This window comes from Falco rusticolus, chromosome 5, assembly GCF_015220075.1.
Source record: "Falco rusticolus isolate bFalRus1 chromosome 5, bFalRus1.pri, whole genome shotgun sequence".
In the NCBI taxonomy this organism is placed as follows: domain Eukaryota; kingdom Metazoa; phylum Chordata; class Aves; order Falconiformes; family Falconidae; genus Falco; species Falco rusticolus.
Window position 1 is genome coordinate 56682084 of NC_051191.1, and position 25487 is coordinate 56707570.

Here is a 25487-nt window from a genome sequence, read left to right on the forward strand (position 1 = left end):
CTTGCAACACTTTAATGGTATTTTTTTAGAGACACTCAAGTATCCTACCTATGCTGGCGGGCAGTGGTCATCAGTGAGCTGTAGCAAAATAACATAACGACTACAGGCAGGGCTTATCCCCATGATCTCACTCACCACAGGCTGGTTGTAGTGCTCCAAGGACATAGTGACCACGTTGAGGCAGATGATGAAAGTGATGAAGATGTCCAGATAGTGGCTGGTGCAGACCGAATGAATAAGGAGGCGTATGGGGCAGTAGGTAGCATAGTACGGCAAACGCTGCGCCTCTTCAGTGGAAAGAGGGAGACGGGCAGAGTTAGGAAGAAATTGGAATAAAGAGAGAAATGGGTAAGAAACACTGAGAGGGGAGCAGGCATAGGAGTGGTGATAGGTGTTGAAAGAAAAGGGAATGAAGTTGGGAGAGAGAAAGAACAGAAAAGGATAGGTAAAAGACAGGGGACAGGGGAAGGAGGGGAAAACATGCAAAAAAGAAAAGCAGAAGTTGGTAAAAAAATAAGTAGAAAAAAAAGACAAGAAAAGGAATGCTAGAAAGAAAATCTGATAGTCTATGTTTGTGGGAATGGTGCTAAATCAGCATTTCATGTCTCGACAAATTAAGATCACAAATGATAAAAGGGAGCAGATGGTTCCAGGAGAGGCCCCAGGGTGTCACAGGAGAGAGGGAGAAAACTGGAGCAAAAGAAGAGAAAGCATGCCCACAGGCTGTGAATGGAAGAAAACATCAGTCTGGGGTAGTAGGGATGATTTCTTGGGGCAAGTATGCTTGCACAATGTTTGTCTAAAGGTAATACAGAAGAGGACAGAAACACCAGGAAGGGGCTTGCTTTACCACAGAGGGTCTGGGAATCCAAGGAGTGACACTGCAACATTGATGGAAAGAGCCAGGAACGAAACACAGGGGTCTTCCTCTCCCCCCACCCACCCCCCACCAACTCCTTCTTTAAATTTGGGTTTAAATACAAAAGCTAGTATGTCCAGGTCTTCCCCCAAACATCAGCTGGGTTGCAGGAAGCTCAGGTGTGACTATCCCAAGCCCAGGAGGTGTACCAATGCATGCACACCCTGTGTTGACAGTGCATGCCAGCACATGCATGTAGGTGGTTTTGGTACATGTTATCTCCTGAGGGGCAGGAAGCTAAAATCCCAGCAGCTTCCCCGGAGTCCCAGCAGAGCTCGTCAGCCATCCCTCTTCCCCAGACCGCCCCAGTGAGGTGCATAGCAACATGGTAGTGGCACGCAAAGGAAGGCTGAGAGCACAGCCAGAAGTGATGCATTTTGGAGATCGGTCCATCAGGAAAGAAGAAGAAGAGGAGAAGGTTTTTCTTAGAAAACCTTGGCCTACGAACCAACCAAACACTTAGGCTGTGTCTTACTCCTTCGCTTCTTCTCCAGGCGGCGCAGGCGCTTCTCCTCCCGCCGGCGCGCCTCCTCAGCCTCCTGGTGCTGCCGACACTTGTGGAAGTTCTCCACCACCACCCCCACAAACATGTTGAGTACAAAGAAGCTGACGATGAGGAGGAAGGAGATGAAGTAGAGGAGCATCCAGGGGTTGTTGTTAGTCACTGGCTGGAGGAGGGAGGAGAACAGAGGGGGTCAATCAGTTGGATAGTGGTGGTATGGAAATGATGGGGGTGGGACATGCCACGGTGACTGGCTGCTGGGGAGGTGGGGAGGGCTTATGGAAATCAGGGGAGTGAGCTGGGAATAGCTGGGGCTACAGGCAAGGCAGTTCATGATTGCCTGACTGGATTTCGGCCACAGCTGGCAATTGATAGAGTGGGTGGGAGCCAAGGGCAAGGGTCTGCCTGCACAGAGTCACCCACAACTCAGGCACAGGCACAGCTCCATGTCTAGTACAACACCAGTATGTGGTAAAATGGGTGGTCCAGGTACCAGGAGCACCTTCAGCCCAAGGGCAAGTAAAGAACACATCCGCACACCACCAAAACAGCAACAAGACTGAAATAGAATGTCATTCAGGATCAGAGAGAAAGGAGGCCCTGACTTTGACTGAGTCTCCTGACAAAAAGCCTACAAAACCAACAGTGGTGCACCTTGTGCAGAGGTTCAGAGGTAAATAGAGCATTATCCCCAAGGTTTAAGCCTGTGGCACTGCATCCCATGGTGGCAGGTACCTACACTGGACACTATCAAGGTCACTGCCTTAGCAGTAGAGGAATTGGGATGTAGCAGGCAGCAGCCCAACAGCCCATGCTTTACAGGGTATTAAAATAACCATCCGTGGGCCAGGAGGGAGTCAGCATGCCCAGAAGGGCACACAGCATTGTTGCTCCATCATCACAAATAGATCAAGGCCTGCTGTGAGATCCAGACTGAGTAGAGAGTGAGAATTACTAGACACCCACTGCACCTCCCTGCATGGACCAGTCATGACCCTGACCCCTTGCAAATAGGTAAGCAAAAGATTCAGAAGAGCCCTGGGAGGGGGTCTTGGTTTGAGGGATGTGTCTGAAGCAGGATGTTAAAGCATGCTTCTGCCTTACTAGCCTGAGGAAAGTGAAAAAGGTCCTTTCACAAGGAATTATTTATACCTGCTGGTCAACAGCCACAGCATCTAGTCCATTATACATAATATTGACCCAGCCATCCTTTGACGCCAGAACAAAGAGGGACATCAGAGCCTGCAACATACAAAGCAAAACAGATGTGAGGCAGGTGCATCTGGCATGCTGGGGGAAAAAAAATGTGGTTTTATGCTCTAACACACACAACATTGAAATATTCTTCTTGCCTGTGTCTCTGCACACATCAAAACCTGCTCCTTCCCCCGTGGAGGGGAGGGAGTTAGGGACAGGAAGCCATATGCAGCCAGACCAACCAGAAGAGAGAGGTTGTGAAAAACATCTGCTTTGCAGTAGGAGGAAAAAGAAAACCAAGCTCTCTGCTGCCACCACTTTTCCCCACAACCTGTAAACATCATCCTGATACCAACCCACTAGTGACACAGCTTCTGCATGAATACCCATGCCACATAACTACTGCTCCTGGCCCCGGAATCAGCTCTCCAGGCACTGCACCTATGCCCCAGGGAAGGGTATGTATAGGGGGAGACAAACCCTGTGCTAGGTTCCCAGAGACAGGGGCTGCAGGTACACTCACCTGTCCCAGGTTGTCAAAGTTATATTTGTGGTGCACCCACTTGTAGTTGGCGGCCATGCAGTCGGACCGGTTGGTTATGTTCCTGATGTCAACTCCCAGGCAGTGGTAGAACTTGCCCTTGAAAAGCTGCAGGAGGGGAACGACCCCATCAGACCTTTTCCCTACAGGGTTCCCCATGCTCCCTGGGATGTGCAGAAGCTCCTGAGATGGTAGGTGGGCTGCAAGCCAGGTGAAGCATGACAGGTAGGGAGGACCACCAATGCAACATAAAGCACAGGCTCAAATATTGCTAAGGAGCCAGGGCCACCTTCTTAAATGCACACCTGCCTTTTCAGCCTCCTCCATTGCCCCAGGTCAACAGTTACTGTAAGCCCTTACCATCTGACAACCTTTAGGGCAGCTTTCCGGGTGCAGTTAGAGCCACTAGCCCAAAATGAAAAAAAATAATCTTCTGTTCGGTCCCCAAGAGTAATCTCCCCTCCCAGCTTCACAGTTACTGAAAGAGCTGATAGGAAAAGAAGACCTCAATTGAGGGTAAAGAAGCAGAAAAAACATCCCCTGCTTCTCAAGTTCTTTTTTTCACAAAGCTGCGCTGCACTGCTGTGGCTCTTCTGCCCAGGGCTCCTTTCCCCATATGGAAGGTACTGGATTGTGCATTTGTACAGATGCATCAGAGCAGACTAAGTATAGCGCATTCCCTGAGATGGAAGTAACGCCCACGCCCTTGCTCCTCTGCAATGCAACAGCCAAAAATAAAGAGGATTAAATAAAAAAATAAAAAAAGGTTGTGGGTGGATTTAGGGCTCAGAGTGAGGGGAGAAAGAGAGCTGACTGGAGGCAGGGTTTGTGCAAGCAGGCACCGAGCTGCTTGCCCTTGTGGTGTAACATGGATGTGCCCGGCACACCCTGTGCTATGCCAGCCCTGGACTCTCCCTATAATGCTGACCCAAACCCTGATCCAACTCCTTCCAGGTGTGAGCATCAACTCCTGTCTCACACATCCAGCAAAACCTGGCACATGGCTGTCCTTGTCAATGGCTGTAGAGACATTATGGTGAAAGACAGCTCATGGAGGAGGGCAGGTGCAGAAAATTTCCTGGCTTGCCTGTCCCTCCTGCTCTGCTTGGCTCCCTGTGTCTGTCGCAGCACCTGGGGGTGCAGGTGCCTATGGCAGGGGTGGGGACACAGGGACTGTTTGATGAGCAGTAACAACCTACCTGCACACCCAGGATGCCAAAGATGATGAAGAAAGCGCAGCAGATGAGGACAATGTTTCCTATGGGCTTGAGGGAAGAAATGAGCGTCTCTACCACCAGCTTCAGGCCAGGGGCTCGGCTGATGACTCTGGAAGGGAAGGAAGGGAAGGGGTGACAGAGGGATGTTTGGCCTAAGCTAAGCATTTTCAGCAGCAGCAGACCCCCACTCTCCCTGTGCAGTGACCCAGCATTAGGGATCCCTCTCCTGTGACCAAAAAGCTTCTTTTGTCCCATGGGTTCGATGTCTGATGAGGTACCTCCTGGGCCAGAGCCATATGGCTAAGAGGAACCTCCCTGTGGCTTATGGCTTTTCAAAGACCACACTTCACCTGGCATAGCAGGATCTGATTCTGGGACATTTCCCAGGGGGGCCTAGTGGGAAGAGGGGACCAAGCAGGGCTCAGTGGGGCTCTGACCGGAGGGGACGCAAGGTGCGCAACAGCCGGAGGACTCGCAGCACTCCCAGGATTTTGGCGCCACCAGCAGAGGCCACTGAGACCACAATGTCAATAAGAGACACGAAGACCAAAAAGCCATCCAAGATGTTCCAGCTGCTGCGGAGATAAGCCTGATCCCCAAAATACAGGCCTAGAGAGACCACCTGCAAGAGAGGGGAGAGGAGAGGTGGTTAAATGGCTCATGTCCATGTTGCCTGGTAGAGGGCAGCTGTAGAGAGGGGGGGGATGGGGAACAGTTATCAACTCCATGTGACATTGAAGTGTCATCTCATCATCTTTTCTTTTCTCCTGGATGGCTATGAAGGAGAACATCCATGGGGAAAGTGGTGGCACATAACTCCAAAAATAACAGGGCCATGGTGTCTTCTCACCTTTCCTCTGCCTCCCTGAGCAAGAGCACACTGTAGGGAACACACAGAAAACCTTTCCCTGCCATACCACAGACCTGGGGCAAGTCTCCCAGTCCAGAGATCATCTGGGAAGTAAAATCAGGCACCAAAACCTGTACTTTGGCTCTTAAGGGAACAGTTTGACTCTCAGCAGTTCTCAACACCAGCAGGTGCTACAGAAGTTGTTGGCCTTGGGGAGAGCTGAACACCCTGTAAATCACAGCTGTAATTCAGGTATGAACTTTAGGGTTTAACTTCAGGCACTCAGTTTTAAGGGTCTTTCCCAATCACAAGAGGCAAATAACAGGATTCCCCTATTGTTGTGGAGTGCTTAGACACCTATTGAATAATTGTCGCAACTAAGGACTTGTTACTAAGATTGTTATTATTTCCCCCATTCTTGCTCCAGGGGAAAGGGAACGGACATTTGACATCATTACTAAATCATACCTGAAGGCAAGCTATTCCTCCTCCTGGATACTAAGATTCCTTTGGATTTAAAGCCTACTGTAAACATCCCCTCCACAGGATGATGATCCCCAAGAGGGGATTCAGTATCTACCTTTACCAAGGTAGAGGGAAGGACTGGCACACGGAAAAGATGGAGAGATTTTAGAAGGGTGCTGAGCAAACATGAATCATGTTGTTCCTGACACCGGGGAAAGGCTCTGAGCTGTTCATCTCCAGTAACTTACCTTCAGTGTCATCTCAGCTACAAAAATTGCTGTGAAAATGTAGTTGGACACAGTGAGAAAGATTCTCTCCTAGAAAAAGCAGAGAAAGGCCTTAAATATATCTTGACTTCTTGTTACTCTGTCATGCCTCTGATGGACTTGGTATCTTTTGCTTTCCTGTGAAGGGTCTGAAGGTTGAGGAAATAAGAGAGGTGCCCTTGGCAAAGGTGACTGCTGGGAAACCTTTAGCTCATACTCATACACTCAGTGCTGTGCCATAGCTGGGACAAGATCCTGCACAATTCTGCAAGAGCACAGTGGATGGGATTTGCAATGCATCCTGCACATTTGGTTTCAAGGTGCTGTCTGTTCCATTCTGCTAGTGCTGCTCAGTCCTGACCTGCTGCACCGACCTGGCACTCCTTCCTGAAGGGCTGCTGAGCACTCACCACTCAACTGTGTGTAATGCAGTAAAGTCTGGGGGTCAGCTAACAAGCAGAAAACCCCATTTCAATTGCCAGCTTGAGTCATCTCCAAGTTGGCTCAAAAGCAGCGTATGTGAATGATGACATGCCATCCTCACAGAATGGAAGCGTTACTACTATCTTTTAGTTCCTTGTTCCTATCCTTTGTCAGTCATCTCTTAACTGCAGGTGCCTGGGGGACTTTTACTTTCCAAGAAGTAGGCAACTAGGATTACTGTATCATAAAGTGAGTGGCCCCACTATAGGACCCTGCAGGGGAAGTACACGCTATGCAAATTACTAATACTTGCGCATTTTGAATACATGAGTGGGAGCTGGTGTTTGATGCTGAAGTTCTTTCAGAGGTCATACCAGCGCCACGAACACAAACCTCTGTCAGAGGCTGTGCTAAAAAAGCAGGTGGGAGCAAATTGTGCTCACCGTGCTTCTGTGTTCAATCTGCGGTCTCTCCAGGGCAATGGTGATGCAGTTCAGGAAGATGAAGGCCAGCACAACATAGTCAAAGAGTTTGTGAGCAATGACGGTTTGGCAGAGGAGGCGAAACCTGCAAGACAGTTCCAGCAGGCACTTGAGCCTTGAGAAGAGCAAAGTTAGGAGCTATGAGAACAGAGAGGTCTGGCCAAAACTGAGCTCTGACATAGCAGCTTTCCTATCATTGACACTGATGTCCCTTGCCATGGCAATATCCTAGGGTGGCCCATGGTCACACAGGGAGCCTGAAGCAGAGCATGGACAGAGCAAGGAGCTGAACCTTCACCCATTGCCCCCGTGCTAGAGTGGTTTCCTAACCACTATGGCTCTGTGCTCTTCTCTCTTGCTCTGTAGAGAAGAGGCTGAGTTTGAATTTTCCTTCCAAACTCACACTTTGTGCCATGCCAGGACAGAGGCCACATGCTGAAAGCTTAGGAGAGGTGGGTAGGTTTGCAGTCATGGGGACCACAATTCTGTCCACTCTGAAAGACACTGTACCCATCAGCATAGGTGTCACACAGAAAAAAGAGCTCTCCCTCATAACCTGTAATGAAACCCACTTCTTTTCAAGGGGCAATACACATGGGTGAGAATGCTGTTGGCTGGGGTACACGGACATTTTCATTTTGCTAAAGGGGTCTTCTCACCAGGAGAATTTATCCAAAATTTCTTTTTTTCAGGCAAGAAGAGTTCTAACTTTGCCCTAAAAGATGTAATATGACTGCTGGTAAGTTGGTACTGGGACTGAAAGTGAAATGGAGAGACTGTTCTGGTACCAGGGGAGGAAATATCAGTATTATGGAGTTGTCAATAATATATTCCTTCTCCTTTTTGGGTTAATGTTAGCATTCCCTGCCTTGCTTTGCTATAAATATTCATGATTACACGAAAGAAAAATGGGATTCTCCAAAAGGAGGGAAAATTACAACAGCTATTTAGGATTCTCACCCTTCCTTTCATCTCCAGAATCAATGAAGAAAAATGTTGTTTGGCTGTAGAAGGAGAGATGGAGGAGACAAAACACATTCCCAGCTTCTAAGCTTAAAGTTGCAACCTTACATGCAGCTCAGGGGATGTGGCCAACATGCCAACAGAATCTGCCCCATCTTCTCAACCCTCTCATTGCAAAAACTGTGCAAACCTGTTTTGTGGAGAGAAGAGATATATGGACCAGTCTTCCCGTAACTCACACCAGTCTGGCTTATAGACTTCCATCATCTTCCGTATGCGAAAGCACAGGCTCTGGAGGAAGGCAGCAGAAACAAGTGCCACTGGTTACTTCCCACTTGCCTGAGAGGCACTCTTACTTTCACACCTTACCCCAAAACACCATTACCTGCAGTTCACCAGGTGCACTACCTGCCTTTCTCTAAGACCTCAAAGAAGGAAATGAACTCAAAGAGCAACAAGCCACTGAAAAGGCAGTAGGAGATGCTTTGCCAGGGCCTGTTTACCTCTTGGCATCTGCTTTTCTCCCCAGATCATTACAAATAAAACTGCTGGTGACCTTTCTAGAGCAGGATGTTGTCCATGATGCCTTCTCAGAGCTGTTGGAGTGTCTCTGTGACATAAAGACAGTGTTTCCTCGCTACCCCAGCTAAACAAGAGGCCAGGATAGGAAGGCCTTCAGTTGGCACTTGGGCTTGGAAGTAATTTAATTTCATACAGCATCTGTTCAAAGTTCTACTGACCCTCCCTCCGCTTTTTCCACCCTTGGATCTGCTCACAGATTGGGCACTGTGGTCTCCCAGGCTGGCACTGCAAAACTGACTTGCCTTGTCTCTTGTGCCTGTGCTTCCTCCCCTGATCTGCCAGTGTTCCCCCAGCAGAGCTCTCGCTGCTCACACAGCCTGACCTTACCGAGCCAGTAGAAATCACTGGCCACACTGCTCTGAAACAACAGCCCCCAAATGTCCACGCATGTGCCTCACATCTGCCTTCCTCACACCATCCACCTGTATGACTGCCTTGCAGGCTGCCTGACAACGTGGTTTGAGCCTGTCGGGGCCCAGAAGGTCCCATCTGCATTCAGTCTGCTGTACTTAAAGCACCATTGCAAGCTCTCCCATCCACATGGCAGGGAGACTGAAACTCAAGGCTTTAAGGTTTTCCACAGTGCTGCAGTGTAACCCCAGGTTCCCTCCACTGAATACTCACATAATCTATCTCTTCATCATCCTCTCCCTGTTCCTTGCGATTGTTCATCTTGGGGAAGATCTCCTTGGAAATACTGGGCATTTTGCCATTGCAGTCTTGATGCTCGCTGGCCCCAGATGCTGCTCCCAGCTTACAGGTCACTCTGTGGCTGGATGTGACCGAGGCCAACTCCAGCAGGTCACCAGAGTCTTTGTTGTCCAGGGAGAGTGTCCGGCGGTGATGAAACACCCTTCCTGTCCCATCCGTCTCCCCATCAACCACCCTGTGCCTTTCTCCAGACAGGAGGGATTCGTGCTCAGCAGAGGGAGGTTTGTGCTTCAGGCTATGTCCCCGGGCAAGGCTGTTCCAGCTGGAGCGACGGCTCCCCCAGGCTCCGCTGCGGCCCCAGGCACCGTAGTGGGAACTGCGGGAGCTGGACTGTAAGAGAGCGGTACGGGGACTCAGCGACTCCAGGCACAAGGAGGGAGCATGCGATCCTATTTCAGATCACAGACTTCTCCCTGGGCCCCTAAGCCAGGAGGTTGCCATTTTTCAGCCGTTGAGGGAGTTGCATGGTGGGAATTTAGCAGCAATCTCTGTAAATCTGACAATAAATTGATAATGAGTTAGCAATGGTGTTGGCTGTGATTACTTTATAGCACCATCTGTGTGCAAAGTACTTACAGGGAAGGTAAATAATAAAGCCAAAGGCCAGGTGCCTGATGTTGTTACCTACACCAGCACAGAGCAGGAATAAAGCTCTCAAAGAATCCAACTGGCATCATTTTACACTGCCCTGCGGTAAAGGATTATACAAGGTACAGAGCGATGGATAATCTGACACACCATCTGACACACACTGCCAGCTCTCCCTGTTTAGAAGTAACAGTGGCACGAACCCTTTGAGCACCAATGCACCCCCAAAAGCTCTGTATGTCAGTGGGCAGAAAGCCCAGAAGCTGACATTACAAGGTGGTCAGGTCTGAGATGCATTGGCTGGACAGCCAGCAGTGCTTGAGGAAGTGCTAAGAGGCAGCAGGACCTGCTATGGGGAGCTCCAAGTCAAGATTCCTCTCTTCATTGTTACAAAAGCTTCCAGAAAACCCATCTGTTATGGGACTTGGCAGTTCTGGCATCACCCAGATACTCCTATGCTCTTAACACTTATGGCATCATTTTGTGTCCTGTGCTCTACAAAAAGAAGGAAACAGCAAGGTGACAAAATGTGTTTCATTCTAAGAGGGAGACTGTCTCCTTAGCGCTCCCCCTCTCCAACCAAAGGAATACAAAAGACCTGAATCCCACACTTAATGGAATATACATCAACAAACTGGAAATAGACTTCAGTAATTTGGAAATTTAGATACATAATGTGACCTTCCCTGGCTTCCTAAAGACAGGCAATGGGCTTGTGTTAGAAGCCTACAGCACAAGTGCAATCCTCCACAGCCATCCCCAGATGATGGCAGAAATATAGCAGAGTGCTTGGACTTCAAAAGAAGGATGTGACACACATTTCTACTCACTCACTCACCAAGGACCGTTGGTCATAGGTCATTCTCCCCAGAGACATCACACTGCTCTTCCGGGAGCCAACAGCAAGACGGATCTGGTCGGGCTGCAGGGAGTTGCGTGAAGAGTTAGTGATTCCCCCAGCACCCACTGGTGGGTTGGAAGAGGGCAAGGATGGGTCTAAGTGTCCATTAGGTGTCACAGGAATTGCACAGAGCTTGGGATCTGGGTGGAAAGATGCAGAAAGAAGAAAAAAAAAAAAAAAAAAGAAGGTGGGTTCCTCACTATCCAGTGACTGTTTCGATCTAAGCTGTTTAGCATGTTAGCAGCAGCTAACAGAATATTAACTGTTCAGCATCAGTCAGCATGGATTCTGATTTAGGGTGCTGTGGCAAAATCACACTGGGAAGACTTTGAAGTAATCTCCTCAGTCCCCAAAACTGACGGCAGCTCTCCTTGGGGCCAGACAGACGAGCAGAGTGCTGGTCAGGCAGACTCAGGCTGACAGGCATTCCAAGAAGCCAAACCCTGGCAGCAAGGGGAGGAAAATACGCTTCTGCATGCCAAGAACAGGCACCTGCATCTTCAGGTCTGAACAAATACCACCGACTGTCAGACAGTCTATTTAAAAGCAGTTAGGCTGAGACACTGAGGAAGAGACTAAGATATGGGGAGACCTGCAGCCATCTATGTGCTGGGGTCACCTTTAAATTTTGGCAATCATACTCTTCATCCCAGTCTATCCTACTGCACTGGGCCCCTTGAAATGACCAATTACCAATTATTGACCTTGAAGATCCAGGACACTTTGGAGGGGTATGTTAGGTTCTGTGGATGACCATCAGCATTTGTCAAGATGGATGGAGAGGATGGGGTACTGGATTTTAATGCCTGAAATGACTGGAACAATCTTTTTTGTTTGACCTGTTGCATAATGAAGGTCACATATCCTCACCTACATGCAGCATCACAGCCATGAGTTCACCGAAAAGCTCCATAACTTTTTCCTGATCTGCCTTCCTAGTGGTTTAGCTCCCTACATTCAAGGTAAACTTTGATATGGCACAGCCATGTAACCCAGGATCAGACTGCTGTGAGAACAGCTAAGTTGCAGCAAAGAGCTGTGGCAAGCCAGTACTGTGGCCACTGCCCCTTTCTGCAGGAGCCGCATTTAAGCTCGGACCTGTGCCTGTGGTCCTTGTCTGGGTGAGTATGCTTGTGCCTGTCCTTGCACCTTGCTGATCCTGATCTTGCCTCACCATCTGGACTGCTTGGCTTGACCTTAGACCTGGCTCACCACTGTGGACTTGCCTGGCAATCACTGAACCATTGGCTGACCCTGACTAGTATCAGTGGACCTGCTCTGCTCACCTTGTGCAAGTATTGTGCCTTTGTCAGTGTGGTCCTGCCTAGCTGTCACTCCCTTCAGCTCCTTGCTCACCATCCACTGCAGAGCAAGCTACTCTTGCTGCTCCCTACCACCAAGTTCTGCCTGAACTATAGTATCTCTTGTAGAAAGACTTGCAGTCTTCATGGAAAGACTTTGAGGGGTGGAGGTCTCACATGGTAGTTTGTAGGCAGGCTGTTCCAACAGTTAATTATCTTTCCTTAAAAATGTGGCTTTTTTCAGTCTGAATTTGTCTAGCTTCGGCTTCCAGCCTTTACAATCTCATTATGCTTTTTTTTCTGCTCAATTAAAGAGCCATCTACCATCAGAAATCTCTCCTTATGGTCGGCACTTACAGCGTATGTGATCGAATCACTTATCTGGTTTCTCTAAGCTTCATTAGCCTCTCACTAAGAGGCAAGACTTCCAGATTTGTCTGAGTCCTTTTTAATGTGTTGCTATCCCCTATTCAAATGTGGGTCCCAGCTTTGGACACAGTGTTCCTGAAATGGTGCCCCCAAAGCTAAGCACAGGCAGTCTCACTTCTCACTCCTAGCTGCCATTCTGTAGGTTGTTCAAGAACGGCTCCCCTTAGCTATCACACTCCTTAGGATGTCAACACGGCTCTGTTTTTGTACAGACAACACTACAAACTAGCGTAAAGTTCAAAATGAAACCTAGTAAGTTATTGGAATTGTATTTTCTGCAGAATCTGCTCTCAGATTTCTCACTAAACAGCAATGGAAGATAAGCAAATGAGGCTGTTTGACCTATTGTACCTGAGCCTTCCTGGTCCTCTTGGAACTGATCTAACTCCTCCATGTTTGATGAACTCTGATCTTCATCTGAGAATGACCGGTTGGCATCACCCTGGAACACACAAATTATGAAGTTGGGAGCTCATAAACAGAACAGAACATTTCTTCTTGTCTTTCATTGCTATAACAACTGTTAAATCTTCCTTGGAAGTGAGGCATCAGTATGATCACTGGAAAGTGTCTCACGTGACCTGGGATGGCTGACATACTGTGTTCTTGCTTTTGGAGAGGCAAAGGACTCACCCTAGTAGAGCAGGGCAGGGTCTGTGGAAGAGGATGGAAATTGTGAACTGCCTTCCAGAGGGCTTGTCTCTTTCCTTGCAAGGATTAATTCTGTCATCTTTGTAATCTTTTTTTTTTTTTTTTTTTAAAATGAAGCCCACTCTGAACTTAGCAAGGGAAATGACAGAGGCATGATACTTTGGGAGTCCTCCAGCCCAGTACCCTCACAGTTTCTCAGAAGTCTCCTTTTTAGCACCTCTATTCCTCCTCCTGATGAAGTTCTGGTGGCAACTCACCTCAGCCTGGAACCCCTCCACGAGAATGGCTACCAGCAGATTGAAGAGCACGTAATTGCCAAATGTCATGAGAGCCACAAAGTAGAGGGATGCCCATGGTGAGGTGGAGGCCATGCCATTATAGAGCACAACATTCCAGTCCTCCTGGGTTAGGATCTGCAACCAGGAGCAGAGGCCACATAAACAAGAAGGAAGAACACAAAGGGGATTCTCAGAAAAGGACAGTGAAAGGATACACATCAGGACCACAACAGGCCTCTTAACTTCCCCATAACCACACACTCACTGCCCACTGTCACTGTCCAGCTGCTGTGCTGCCCTGATAACATGAGCTGAACAAGAAGAAACAGGAGCGACCATGAGGGCAGTCATGTACTGAGGTGATGGTGTTAAACTGGGAGTTGCCACAACAGGAGCGACCTTTGCAAACTGTCTCCTAGGAAGGAAGAAGCATCCCTGTCTGAGGATACACCAGTTGTTTGGTTACAACGCACAATTGTTCCTCCAAACATCACATGCCGCAGTCTTTTGCGTGGTCTTTTGTGTTGTCAGGAGCAAGTGCGAGGCTCCACAATGAGAAAAAGCTCCTCCTGATCCTCTCTGCTTTGCCCTAGCCCACCTGTAGAAAGCAAAGTGGGATCACCTGGAAGACAGTCACAATGGCCCACAGCAGGGAGTCAAAATTCTTCCGGTCAGGAACTGTATCTCCTGTGTCTGTCCTGAGGCTAAACTTGCAACCAAAGATGTGCATTCCCAGGATGCTGTTGGGACAAGAAGTGGAGATGGTGTCAAATTTAAACATCTCTGCCATCACAACCAGCTCATAAGAGTCATTCTCTTTTCCTCACAACAACATAATGCAACACCACTGAGGCAAAGGGTAGAACACCACAGCCAGACCACTGGGATCTATCCATCACGAACGAGCTGTGTATTGCAGCTCTACAGCTCACAAAAAACCCTTGCTTTCCCTCTGTACTGCCTCAGTGCTCATGTACTCCCTCCAGCCTGCCCTTCAGATCTATTCTCTCCATTATTCTTGTTTGCTCTGATTTTTCTTCATCTCCCTAGCACTGCATCCACTTTGGATGCAACAGACTTTCTTGGTTGCTTCCTATCACCCTTCTGCCAGAGTCAGCCTCCAGACTGAACTGCTCCTGCAGCCAGTGTTGATTCCCAAGAGACTTCACCTATCCTGCAATGGGACATTATGCTCAACGTGCACATTTGGTGGCAGCATTTCTCCACCCTGTCCAGGCCAAATCTTCAGCTGCTGAACCCAGTTTAGGGCAGCAGTAACCTCAGCCCTTATGAACAAATAAACTTTTGTCAGTGCTCCCACATGAGGAACCCACATGAGCCTAGAGCAATGGGCAAGACAAGCCATGCAATCACGCTCTGAAGTTGCTGTCCACATGAGCCATACAGTGCCTCTCCAAAACACTAGGAGTCAACTAACTGCCTCCTCACCTGAATATAAAGATGAAGAGCATGAGAAGCATGCAGAAGGTGGCTACGTTGTCCATAGTCTTCATCAGTACCACAAGCTGGCGGCGCAGCGCAGGCATGAAACGCACCAGCTTCAGTACCCGCAGGAGGCGGAAAGTCCTCAGCACAGAGAGGCCCCCGTCCGACTGGCCGATGATCTCCCAGATGCTATAGCCCAGAGAGGCACAGGGAGCACAAGGGACAAAATGAAAGTCAAGTGAACAAACAGAAGAGAGAGAAGAGTAACAGCATTAATCCAAGTTTTCACCTCTGTGTTGGCAGCAAGTATAAAGGGGTCAGAGAGAAAACTTGTCTGAGCAAGATATAATTAGAAGTATACGCTATATGTTTATACTTATGTGTAGAAAGCTGCATTTCTCCCTTAAGAATATGAAATAGCACTGCCTGTGGCAGGAATGAGGAAAGGTTTGCAGCATTCAATTCCAGCAAGCCAAATTCTTCTACCACACACTAAACCTTTGTAGCACCCTTAATTTATGCATTTTTATATTCCACAGCTAAAATTTATTACGGACTTACAAGGCAATTGCAATTGCCTTCATGCTACAGAGGAGAGAACTGAGGGGCAGAAATGTTATGTGGCTTGCCTAGGGTCACCACGTGTTGGGAAAAGACATCTTGGTCTCCCAGTCTTTGGCCTTGTGTATCAGCTCAGCTCCCCCTAATATAGCTGCTAAATCCTTTTTGAAAAGGCACAGTAAAATGTGCAAGCTCTACAGTACTCTTTTCTATGTGTATTTCAGTTGATCCCCACAGCCCTTGTCACCTGATGATGACGATGATACTGTCAAAGATGTTGTAGGGGTTGCGGAGGTAATCAAAGAGACCAAAAGCAGCAAGTTTCAGGATCATCTCCAGCGCAAACATGCTTGTAAAGACAACGTTGCTGATCTCCAAGATGTTGGTCAATTCCTCTGGCTGGAGAGAAGGCAAACTGAGAGAGTCAGAACTGAAAGAACCCTGAAATTATGGGGAATAAAGTGCCAGTGTTCCCAGAGGACAGGCTTTGTAGGAAGCTGTAAAGCTCCCATGAGTGAGATTAGAGGGGCGCAGGATAGAGCCACTTGCACTCTAATTCCTTTGCACATTTACTACCTTCATCATAGATTATGTCTCTAACAAATTCTTTTACTAGAGGTGGTCAGGAGCCCCACAGCCATTCACACAGCCACAGCTGACCAAGCCTCTCCCCATCCCACTCCATACGCTGGTCCCCCGGCTAAAGGCTGCTTTACTTTGTGCAAAGAACTTGAACACATTTTGAAGCAGGGCAAAAGTGGCTCATCTGTGGTCAGCTTCTTTCTTCAAGGACTTCTTCCTCTGAGGTTTCCACAGGTAGATCACACCACTTTTTGCTCAAATTCTGAAAACATTTGGCTGATAGGGAAACAGTTCCCCATCTTCCTCTAAACCTTATGGCACTTCTCTGCCCCTTTCCTCTCTTATTTTTTCCCTTCCCCATTTTTATCTCCCCTGCTTCCCGTCACATCCTTGGTATGCACTAGTCTTCCAGTCTTGCTGCAGCAGCCTTTTCTCATGCCTCTGTCCTGAAAGTGGTCTCAATAATTACCCATGCAAATATCAGACTGGCTTAATAAAACAGTGAGGACACGTACACTGCTAACACCAACCTGTAAGGGACAGGAAGAGCAGGAACAGAGTGAGGAAAAGATAAAAATGAAGGAAGAAGAGAAAGGCAGATATACAAGGTGAAAACTCCAGGGATGACACAAGATGACTGTGTTGAAAGAAGAAAGGAAAAAAAAAAAAAAAAGAGGAAAAAAAAGCAATCTGACCCTGCCTTGGACATGCTTTTCTGTTGAATCTGACATGTCTTTCAGCCCCTGCGATAAGCCTTATCCAGCAGAGACCAATGTGTTTGTGCTTATGAAAATGTTTTAATGATTCCATCAGTGGAACAAGCCTAAGCAAATTAAATTACTCCTCCTTTTGGTTTCTGAATTCAGTGTATGCAGAAGTGGAAACTTCTCTGACAAGGTCAGGAAAGGGTCTAGATTGTTTCCTCAGGAATGATGAAACGTTGCTGCAGAGGGAGACAGAGGTTGCACTGGTGTCATTGATGAGGGATGTCAGGGTATTGCCATCCCCTTTGAAATGGAGGCATTCCCTGCACTGAATTTGGGATGGATTCATCTGCCCAAAGTACTTCTCACCCAGCTACTAGGACTGAACCAGGCCAGACTGCAAGGGCTGAGGTCTCAAACAAGGTCAGATGCATGAGGGACAACACATACGCAAGCCTGCCCATGTTTGCACATACTCAGACATACACATACATAGCTCAGGAAGACTTCCACAGTAATGGCAAGGTACAAAATGTTCCCAAAGAGAAAAATTTTCTGCCAGTATAATGGGTTGCATCTTGGGGACAGGTTAGAAAACCCATGGCCTTCAGACTGCACAAGACTGCCAGGCCAGTTCATCTGGCTGTAGCATGCTGCTGGCCATCACCTTCCCAAGCAGCAGCTGGTGGGGACCCGCTCCAGATGAAGGTGTGTCATCTTCCCAACCAGAGGGCCAAGGCATGGCAGCTCCAAGGCACTTCTGCAGGGCTCCTCTGGCCCAAGTTTCCATGTTTACCTTCGGGCAGGTATATCACACCTCAGACAAGGTTACATATTTGACATTTAACCTACTGCATCACTGAGCCCCAGCTCCAAGTCTCCGACATGAGTCTGATCCAGGCTCTGTGGCAGCAGGTAGTACTGCTCTCACTGTTTGGATACCCATGCCAAAAAGGTGGCTGAAGACTCCTCTCTTCCTTCGCATTGGTCTGAGCTATGCCTGGCCACCAGGCCACTCTTTCAAGCATCACATAAAATGGATGAGAACAAGAAAACTTCACAAGCCTGTTGTTCAAGGCAAGAGACGACAGACACTCCTGGCACTGTGGAAACAAAGAAGTGAGTCCCTGCAGGCCAGAGCCAATATTTTTATCATGAATTCAGTATTAGTTCCCACTGGGAAGGGGAGTCATGGTCTTTCCCTGATGATTGCAAAATTGCTGCTTTTCTGAAGGGCAGTCTTTGTGCTGGCTGTGCCTGCTCTTTATTCAGCTAGTGGAAGGGAAGGTGAGAAAGGAATGTGATTCTGGATCTGACCCTCCCCCTGAAGCTGGGGGCTGCTTTAACCTCTGCTCTGGGGCCCCCAGGGGCCCAGATCCTCCTAAGAGAGCAAATGGACTACAAACTGCTCCTCACATCTGTGGATTCTCACACCCTTTCCTAATTTCTTGCACTCTTCATTGCAGCTTTTTATTGAAATACTCTATTTCTTTGAAGTCAAAAAAGGGCAGATGGCTCAATTTCCATCCATAATTACATTTGAATAACAAAACCATCCTGAAAATGAGGGGGAAAGGAAGTGAGATAGGAGCAGAGAGAGAAAGAACGAGAAAGTGCACGCGGGAAGGGAAAGATGATCACTTCACAGAGAGCCAGGCAGTAATGACACTTGCTGGGAACATGAGGTCCATATGCTAAACAGAGATGCCAATTTCAGCCTGAATCAAATGATTATGTCAGTGAAAATGAGCAATGTAAAAAAGTGACAGGCTATGATGGTGGATTATCCTCCTCTCTGCTGTCCACACATTCTCTCTTGTGCTGTCGTAGGGAGCAATTGATGTTTGAAAAGCCATACTTGCACCTTACTTGTGGAAAAGGTCACCTGTTCCCTCACCTCTCCTTCCCTCCCTGACATCTATTTCTCTAGTCAAGCCTCCACCTGTTAATCTTTTTCTAATGGGCCATCAATCAGCCCCAGCAAAGCATCCTTCCTAGAGAGAGGGGCAGGAAAAGGAAAGGGAGATGGGCAGAGAGAAGGCAGCGAAAGAAGATTCAAAACGCAACGCTGGAAAAAAAAAAGTAAAACACATTCACTGACACACACAAGAAGTACAGAAGGAAAGATTTTAAAATACGGAGTAGGAAAGAAGTAAAGGCTGTGGAAGGAAGTGCAACACAAAAGGAATGAATTCGGGGGGGGGAAAAACATTAAAAAGATAGAGGAGCCATCTGGAAAGACACACTCACTGGCTGAAGGCAGATCCTGCATTGCAGCCATTTCTGGAGATACAGATAATTTGGCAGAGTGCAAAGACCCATCAGCTGGGTGCCAGGGTGGCAGCGTGGGGGCCACCAGGGCCTGTACGCAGATGCCCTCGCACCCAGGGCAGTGTGGCCATGAGTGACAGTCGACAAGGCTGTTGGCTGGGACACAGCTGGTGTGGGGGCATCTCTCTGGCCAGGGAATCGTGAACTTGATGAAGGGGACAAGCAGACAGGGAAGTGGTTCTCTCCTTTTTGTCCTACTGACAGATGGGATCTCCAACACAATGAATGTGTCACTTCACAGTTGTGAGATCCCCAGGCTCCCACAGACAGTACTCAGGCATTTATCATCAAAACCATTAGCAAGGCTTCCTTCTCCCAGGCCACCAAGGTTTACCTAGAAACTGTAAATTGAAGTTTCCACAAGGAAAGGCCTGGACTGAAGGGTTTTTTAGTCCAAGAAAAAACAGGGAACACCAGAAATCTCCCCACAAGAAGTCTGTTCGTATTGCCAAGCCAGGATAGACTGGTTTATGCATACACTAGGAGAGAAACTTGAACAAAACTGTGGGAGCTGGGTATTGGATGAGGAGGGTGGCTTGAAGGGGAGAGAGATCCCAGGGTGCAAAGCATGCTCAGAGCCACTGTTTTAACCTGACTGGTTCACCTACTCTGCATATGGATCTCTTTCCACATCCATGAAACTACCTAATCCACATCTTCATGGCATGAAGCGCTTCATCCCTAACGAAGTACATCAAATACTAAGAGTGAAATGTGTAGCTCAGATCTCCTTCAGAGCTCCTGCCCAGTGACCAGGAACCAGGACTGAGGCAACAGAAGGTAGCAGCTCAGCTTTTTCCCCCCTTTTTTCTTATTAACGTTGGACTTCATGTGTCAGACTAGACCAAAAATGTAATTAGTCCATTATCTGACAGCAGCCAGAAATTGCTACAACACAGGAAAGGTTAAGAATATGCAGACCACATGAAGCCCCTGCAGGAGAAGTTTCTCCTAACCAGGAGTAAATTTGCAACTGTCTAGAAACTGAAGAGTAATTGATGTGATCTATGCAGACCAGCCCTACCAAACCATACCTGCACATCACTGCCTCTGAGAACATGAGAGAGAAATATTCCACAGAGAGGTCTCTCCATTCCATTTTTACTCACCATTTCAAAGTCAGTTGACAATAATCAGAAAAGTCATAGAAATCACCCATGGAACATACCAACCAGCTTTTACTTTCTCTAATCACTACCCCACAACCAATGCAGGATTTCGTGATGTCTTGTTATAACCTAGTTTTACAAGACTGAAGTAGCATGCTTTCATCTACAACCCCAGGGAGACTGTTCCATCATTTACTAAATGTCAGTATGATGAGCTGGCTTGGACATTTGCTGAATGTTTCTAACAAGCAGCAAATAGTAAAAAGAGAAGCAATAACTTTAAAATATGAATTTGTGGATGCAATAAATGCTGGTATAAAGGGAAATCACACAGGCTAAAGGATATGAAGGTACTGATCCACAGGGCTGGACTAGTTAGAAAACAAGGGATCGCCCCTTGATCCACACAAGACAGACCTCATGAAGTATTGATCTGATGTACAAAGGAATACTGTAATTAGATACTAGAGAAGATAAACCAAGTTATTCAGTAATTGTCTCATTGGCTACTAATGGCAAAGAAGCTTGAGTTCAACAGGCCGTTCAAGAAATGTATGGGAAAGAGAGCCTGGGACATTCAGCTGGGACCAGCCTTTCATCCTCATGCTGAATATGGGAGAAAAGCAAGCAGCACCAGATCCTCTATGAATATTAAGAAAAGTAAGCCTCTTAAAAGGATCCTTCTGGACAGCCATGAGCATCTGATATTTTCTACGCTGGATTTTAAAAATAGGCAATTCCAGTAGAAGCAGATCTGATGAACTGCAAAAACTATTTCAAGCAGGACAAAGCTTGAAATGATGGATTTTGGCTTGTGCAATGTCCCAGCAATATCTGGAGGCCTAATACTGAGGGTATTACATGATATAATGCACACTGATGGATTTGAATAAACTTATCTATTTACAAGTGATAACTTGTGATAAGCTTAAGGATTAAAAATGACTCACAGCAGTGCGGTTTGTCCCAAAATGAGTTGATTTCCCTTACAAGAAATGCACAAGGAGATGGGAAGCTGCCTTGGCCACAAAAAAGGGACGGGGCAAGTTAATGAATGAATAAGCTAAACAAAGCCAAATTCTAAGGTGATTTAGATCCGAGTAAAGTGATTCTTGTTGCTGAGGTTAAGTCTCCTGGCAGAAAAGCACTGTGAATATTAAACCCCAGAACTGTAAAAAACAGATAATTTTAATTCATTTTTTTCTTTCTGTTGGTCAACGCTCAGGAATCAAAGGCAAGACTTGCACACAGGCTCTGTTCCCCAGGTTCCTGTGTTTCTGAGCCTGAATCTTGTGCCTGGCTCCTGCAGTCCTTCTTACCCCTTAACCAAATGGTTGGTGGATGCTTTGGTCAGCAGGCCAGCTCACCTGTGTACAGTCCATGAACAAGTAGAGCAGTGAGGAGCTGATGGACATGCCACGAGCTGCTCCCACGACTGCTCAAACCTGTGACACCTTCACACATTCTCTTGCCCAGCCAGATATGTCCCCAGAGAGTGGCTGGGGTTGTGATCTCATGTGCACCAGAAAATAAAACCTTGAGTGGTCTCTATACACATAAGCTGTGGGCCAGGAGACATTCATATGATAAAGTAGCTGAAGCAATAGAAGCTACTTCAGTCATAGGAATGGTGTCACCCTGCAAATCACAGATCTCTCTGGGCAGAGGGGTTTTGCTGGATATCATTGTGTGAAAATACGTGTTTCTGGGAGGAAAAACAACAGGAAAGAGAAAAGGAGATAAAAGAAGGTGATGAAGCACCAGTCTGAGATACACTTACAGCATGGCTTGAGGAAAACTGAAAGAGAGCAAAGGGAAGTGCAAATGCCTATGTGCTTTTGAGTTAACTGCTGACTGAAGAGGACCTGGAATTCATGCTATGGTCTGAATACACATGTTTTTAAATCTCCTTGTGCCAGGGAAACAGGATTCAGTATACGTATTCTAAATAAAAAGTCTGTACCACATTTTTCAGTTATGATAATTTGGTTGACATCTCTTTCTAGTAGAAACAGCGTGCAGGGTCGTAAGGTCTTCCTAGCTACTTTGTGGATAAAAAGTGATAGCATAACTCTAAGGATGTGTCATTAATATAACCTGCTACTAGAAACCTCAAGGCTGCTGGCAGATCCCACTCTTCTGTGGGCTGTACAAACACAGCAAAGGCTGCCTAGAAGGGCTTAAATCTGCACACATAATAGCTAGAACATGAGAGTGAATTCTCTACCTCCAGCTCAAATATTCCTCTGTTAAACTCTTAATTCACACTGTCTCCAATAAACCAAAATGAACAATGGCTCTCCCTGCTTGGTGTTCACATCTTTAAAACATCAGTGGGCAGTTTTCATATTGTCCTGGGTTCCAACCCTTAGTCATCTCTCTGCTACGTGATAAATACATTGCTCTTTTTTATCTGTTTTTCATGAGTCAACCCCTCCAGCCTCTTCTTCATTCTTCTCTCCTCTGAGCTCCTGTCAGTATTTTTCTGGTACTGAGGCATCCAGTGCAGTTTTGCATTCTGGGATCAAATTAAGGTTTCCCATCCTTTTATCAGAAACTAGCTGGGCTTTGAAAAATGGTCTAATGCTTGGTACATGGGTGGGATCCAGACATCTGAGGCTTCAAATACTCACTCAGATATTATGTTGCCTTAAACAGGGAATTTAAGATACTCTGGGTCTCCAGATATCTCCATCCTGATAAAGTACAGCACAAATCTGAGTGCCTGGCTTGAACCAGACTCACTGCCTGTCTCTTTGCTGCCTGAGACTGCATTCAGGACTAGACTTCACCTTGGCTCCAAAGCTTTAATGCAGTCAGTATCTCAGTAGAGGAGCGATCTATTATTTTTGTGATCTGGACAGACAACGTGGAGCGAATCATGTTCACATTCAGACTGGTGGCATAGATCTGAGACATGGATGTACAGCATGGACCCCTTTAATACAAAGTGCAGCAGAGCTACCAACCAGAAATGCAAATGCAAGGTCATGGGTGTGCTTAACACCCTCTGAAGCTGGCTCTGCACATCACAAAGTAGACACAGCCTATTCCCAGCTATAAAATGAAGGCACACAATCCTTCTCCATCTTACAAGTCTGTCATTAGGATAAAGTGCACTGCTGATTCAGAGCTGCCTGCAAACCACCGGTGTGAAAGTGAAAACTGTGCCTGCATCACCTGCTGTCTATGTTTGACCTATCTATCACTTCTTGCTAACAGGACAAAGGAAAGGCTCAAGCCATCCGAGCCCCCAGAATGACTGGAGATGGGAGGTGGTGCCTTTCCTAGCTTTCCTGTATAGACAGAATGTGCTCAGGCATCTCTTAATTAAGCTGGAAAGGCTAGCAAGCTGATGGATTTGAATTGAGATGCTGGTGAAACGCTTGTGACATCCCCAGAGGGCACATTAAATTAACCAAATAGACTAAGGATTCAGTAAGCTAATGAAGAGAGAAATGAGAGAGAGAGAGAGAGAGAGATTAGGGTGAAGGAGAGAGAGGCAGATGGAAAGACAGGGTAAAAATTAAAGCAGAGGGGTAAAAGTGAGCAGGGAGGAGGAAAAGAGAGGGATTGAAAGGAGGTGAGAGGAAACTACACGAAGACAGTGAAAGTGATTAAGCGCAGGGATAAGGAAGAAAAGACTGTGCAAGATTCTGAGGCTTTCTCCAAAGCCATGCTGGGACCATCTGTGCTGTGGCCTGGGGTCCAAATAGCTCAATCTCTGCCTCCACCGAGTTGCATCAGCTGCTTAGCGAGGCAGTAACCCCAAGAAGGACTCACCAGTCCCCGCTGCCCATTCTGTGCCCTGATGTGCCTTACCTGCTCGTGGTGCTCAATACCCATGCTGATTGTGTTCACTAAGATTGCGATCATGATCCCACGGTTGAAGTACTTGCTGTCCACAATCACTCGAAGCTTGACCCTCACTTCTCGCCACATGTCACTGCAAAGCTTCAGCCGTCCACCTTCTTCCAGCTCCTCCTCCTCCCTCTCCAGCACAGAGGCACCCTGGTCCTCTCTGCTGCCCTCTCCTTCTTCACTGGCTCCTCCATCCTCCTGGTCTGAGTCAGCGCTGTCCAGGACAGAAAGCCTTCGGGATGCTTCATGCTCCCCTCTATGACATTGGGGGCAGTTGGTGGGATCAGAGACTGCTGTCACAGCAATGGGCTGGACCAAGCCCTGAGGAGGGCAGTCAAGAGAGTTGTGCTGCTGGCAAAGCCCTGGGGAGAAAAATGATCACACTTGAGAAAGAAGGCTTTGAAAAAGACATTGAAACTGGACACATTTGGCTTTTGGGTATTTAAACAGGGTAAGTGTGCTTTTTAGCTGTACGGATAACTCAACACTGGCACATCACCTCAAGGGCAGCAATAAAAGCCATTGCCACTGGGGGCTTTACACTGACTGGCTGTGTCACCAGAAGGTACGGTACTGTTCAGCTGCCAGGGATGAGGCTCAATAGAGGTTCACATCTACCAAAGGAAGAACTGTTTTGTCTGATGCAGGGATCACACTTCAGACTCAGTAGCTTGCATTAAAATGGAACTGAGGCAAAAATGATCACGAGAGGCGTCTGGCTTGAACTGCTACAAGTGGGGTCTAAGAACCCACCTGCTGAGCTGAACTCTCTAAACTAGAGAGGCTACATTAGCAAAGCATCTCAAGAAGCCAGAAAAGGCAGTGCAAGAACACTTCCTCCTGATGGTCCATGCACTCTGAATCAGAACAGATCTCCTGACTTCAGTGAGAAAACTAAGTTTCTGTTCCTCAGTCCCCCAGTTGGGCCTGGAAGGTCAAATGGGCACTGGGGGAATGAAGCAATTAATTTGTTAACATGGTGCATGAAGCCTGCAGAAATTTTTCTCCTAGCAAGTAAAGAAAATGAAAGACCAGCTGAAGGAAAATCCACCTTTTTGCTTGTTAATGGGAGCATAACTTAGGAAAGGCATTGGCAGGCAGTTAATACTACACTCTATAAAACCATTTTTACAGTCACTTTTCAGGCCAGGAATCCAATTTAAATGGTATATTTTGTCTAATTTTACACAACAGCAGGTGCTCCCATCAAGAGAAATTGTCTCCAACTGCCCTTGCATATCAAACTGACTTCGCCAGTATTGCTCCCTTGGTTCAGGAGACACCCTATTGCAATTCTACTCCTTCTGCCTCTCTCTTGAGGTCCCGCAGCAACTCAGTTTGGGAGAAGAACTCTGAGGAACCTGCTATGTCACCCACTCCAATCCTTAGTACCTCTCCATCATACCCCTCTAAGACTTCTCTCTCCCAAACTGCTGTCATCACCCTGCTATACCAGACCTGGAGTCCTTTACAAGCCTCAGCCAGTGCCTTTAATGCTATCCCATTATGGTCTCCAGGTTTCAGATGCGTTCCCTGCTGGTCACTTGTTTCATTTCCATTCTTGCTGGTCAGCCCCACCTCGCTGGTCTGGTGGGCTGGCCGTGGCCTCATGCACAATGGCCAACGT

The 25487-nt window shown here is 47.3% G+C and overlaps 1 protein-coding gene across 2 annotated transcripts in view; it reads right to left on the reverse strand.

The window, feature by feature from the left end:
* Window positions 1–25487, reverse strand: part of CACNA1I (calcium voltage-gated channel subunit alpha1 I) — a 92028-nt gene that overhangs the window by 20816 nt on the left and 45725 nt on the right. For both annotated transcript variants that reach the window (XM_037390312.1, XM_037390311.1), the window contains 17 exons: window positions 23822–24222; window positions 15521–15672; window positions 14716–14901; window positions 13889–14006; window positions 13246–13401; window positions 12689–12779; window positions 10545–10747; window positions 9032–9448; window positions 8016–8116; window positions 6824–6947; window positions 5940–6008; window positions 4814–4998; window positions 4359–4485; window positions 3142–3267; window positions 2574–2663; window positions 1395–1587; window positions 136–287 (listed from right to left, as the gene is read on the reverse strand). In XM_037390312.1, the coding sequence (XP_037246209.1) occupies window positions 136–287; window positions 1395–1587; window positions 2574–2663; window positions 3142–3267; window positions 4359–4485; window positions 4814–4998; window positions 5940–6008; window positions 6824–6947; window positions 8016–8116; window positions 9032–9448; window positions 10545–10747; window positions 12689–12779; window positions 13246–13401; window positions 13889–14006; window positions 14716–14901; window positions 15521–15672; window positions 23822–24222 (2891 nt within the window). The remainder of the gene's footprint in view (window positions 1–135; window positions 288–1394; window positions 1588–2573; window positions 2664–3141; window positions 3268–4358; window positions 4486–4813; window positions 4999–5939; window positions 6009–6823; window positions 6948–8015; window positions 8117–9031; window positions 9449–10544; window positions 10748–12688; window positions 12780–13245; window positions 13402–13888; window positions 14007–14715; window positions 14902–15520; window positions 15673–23821; window positions 24223–25487) is intronic.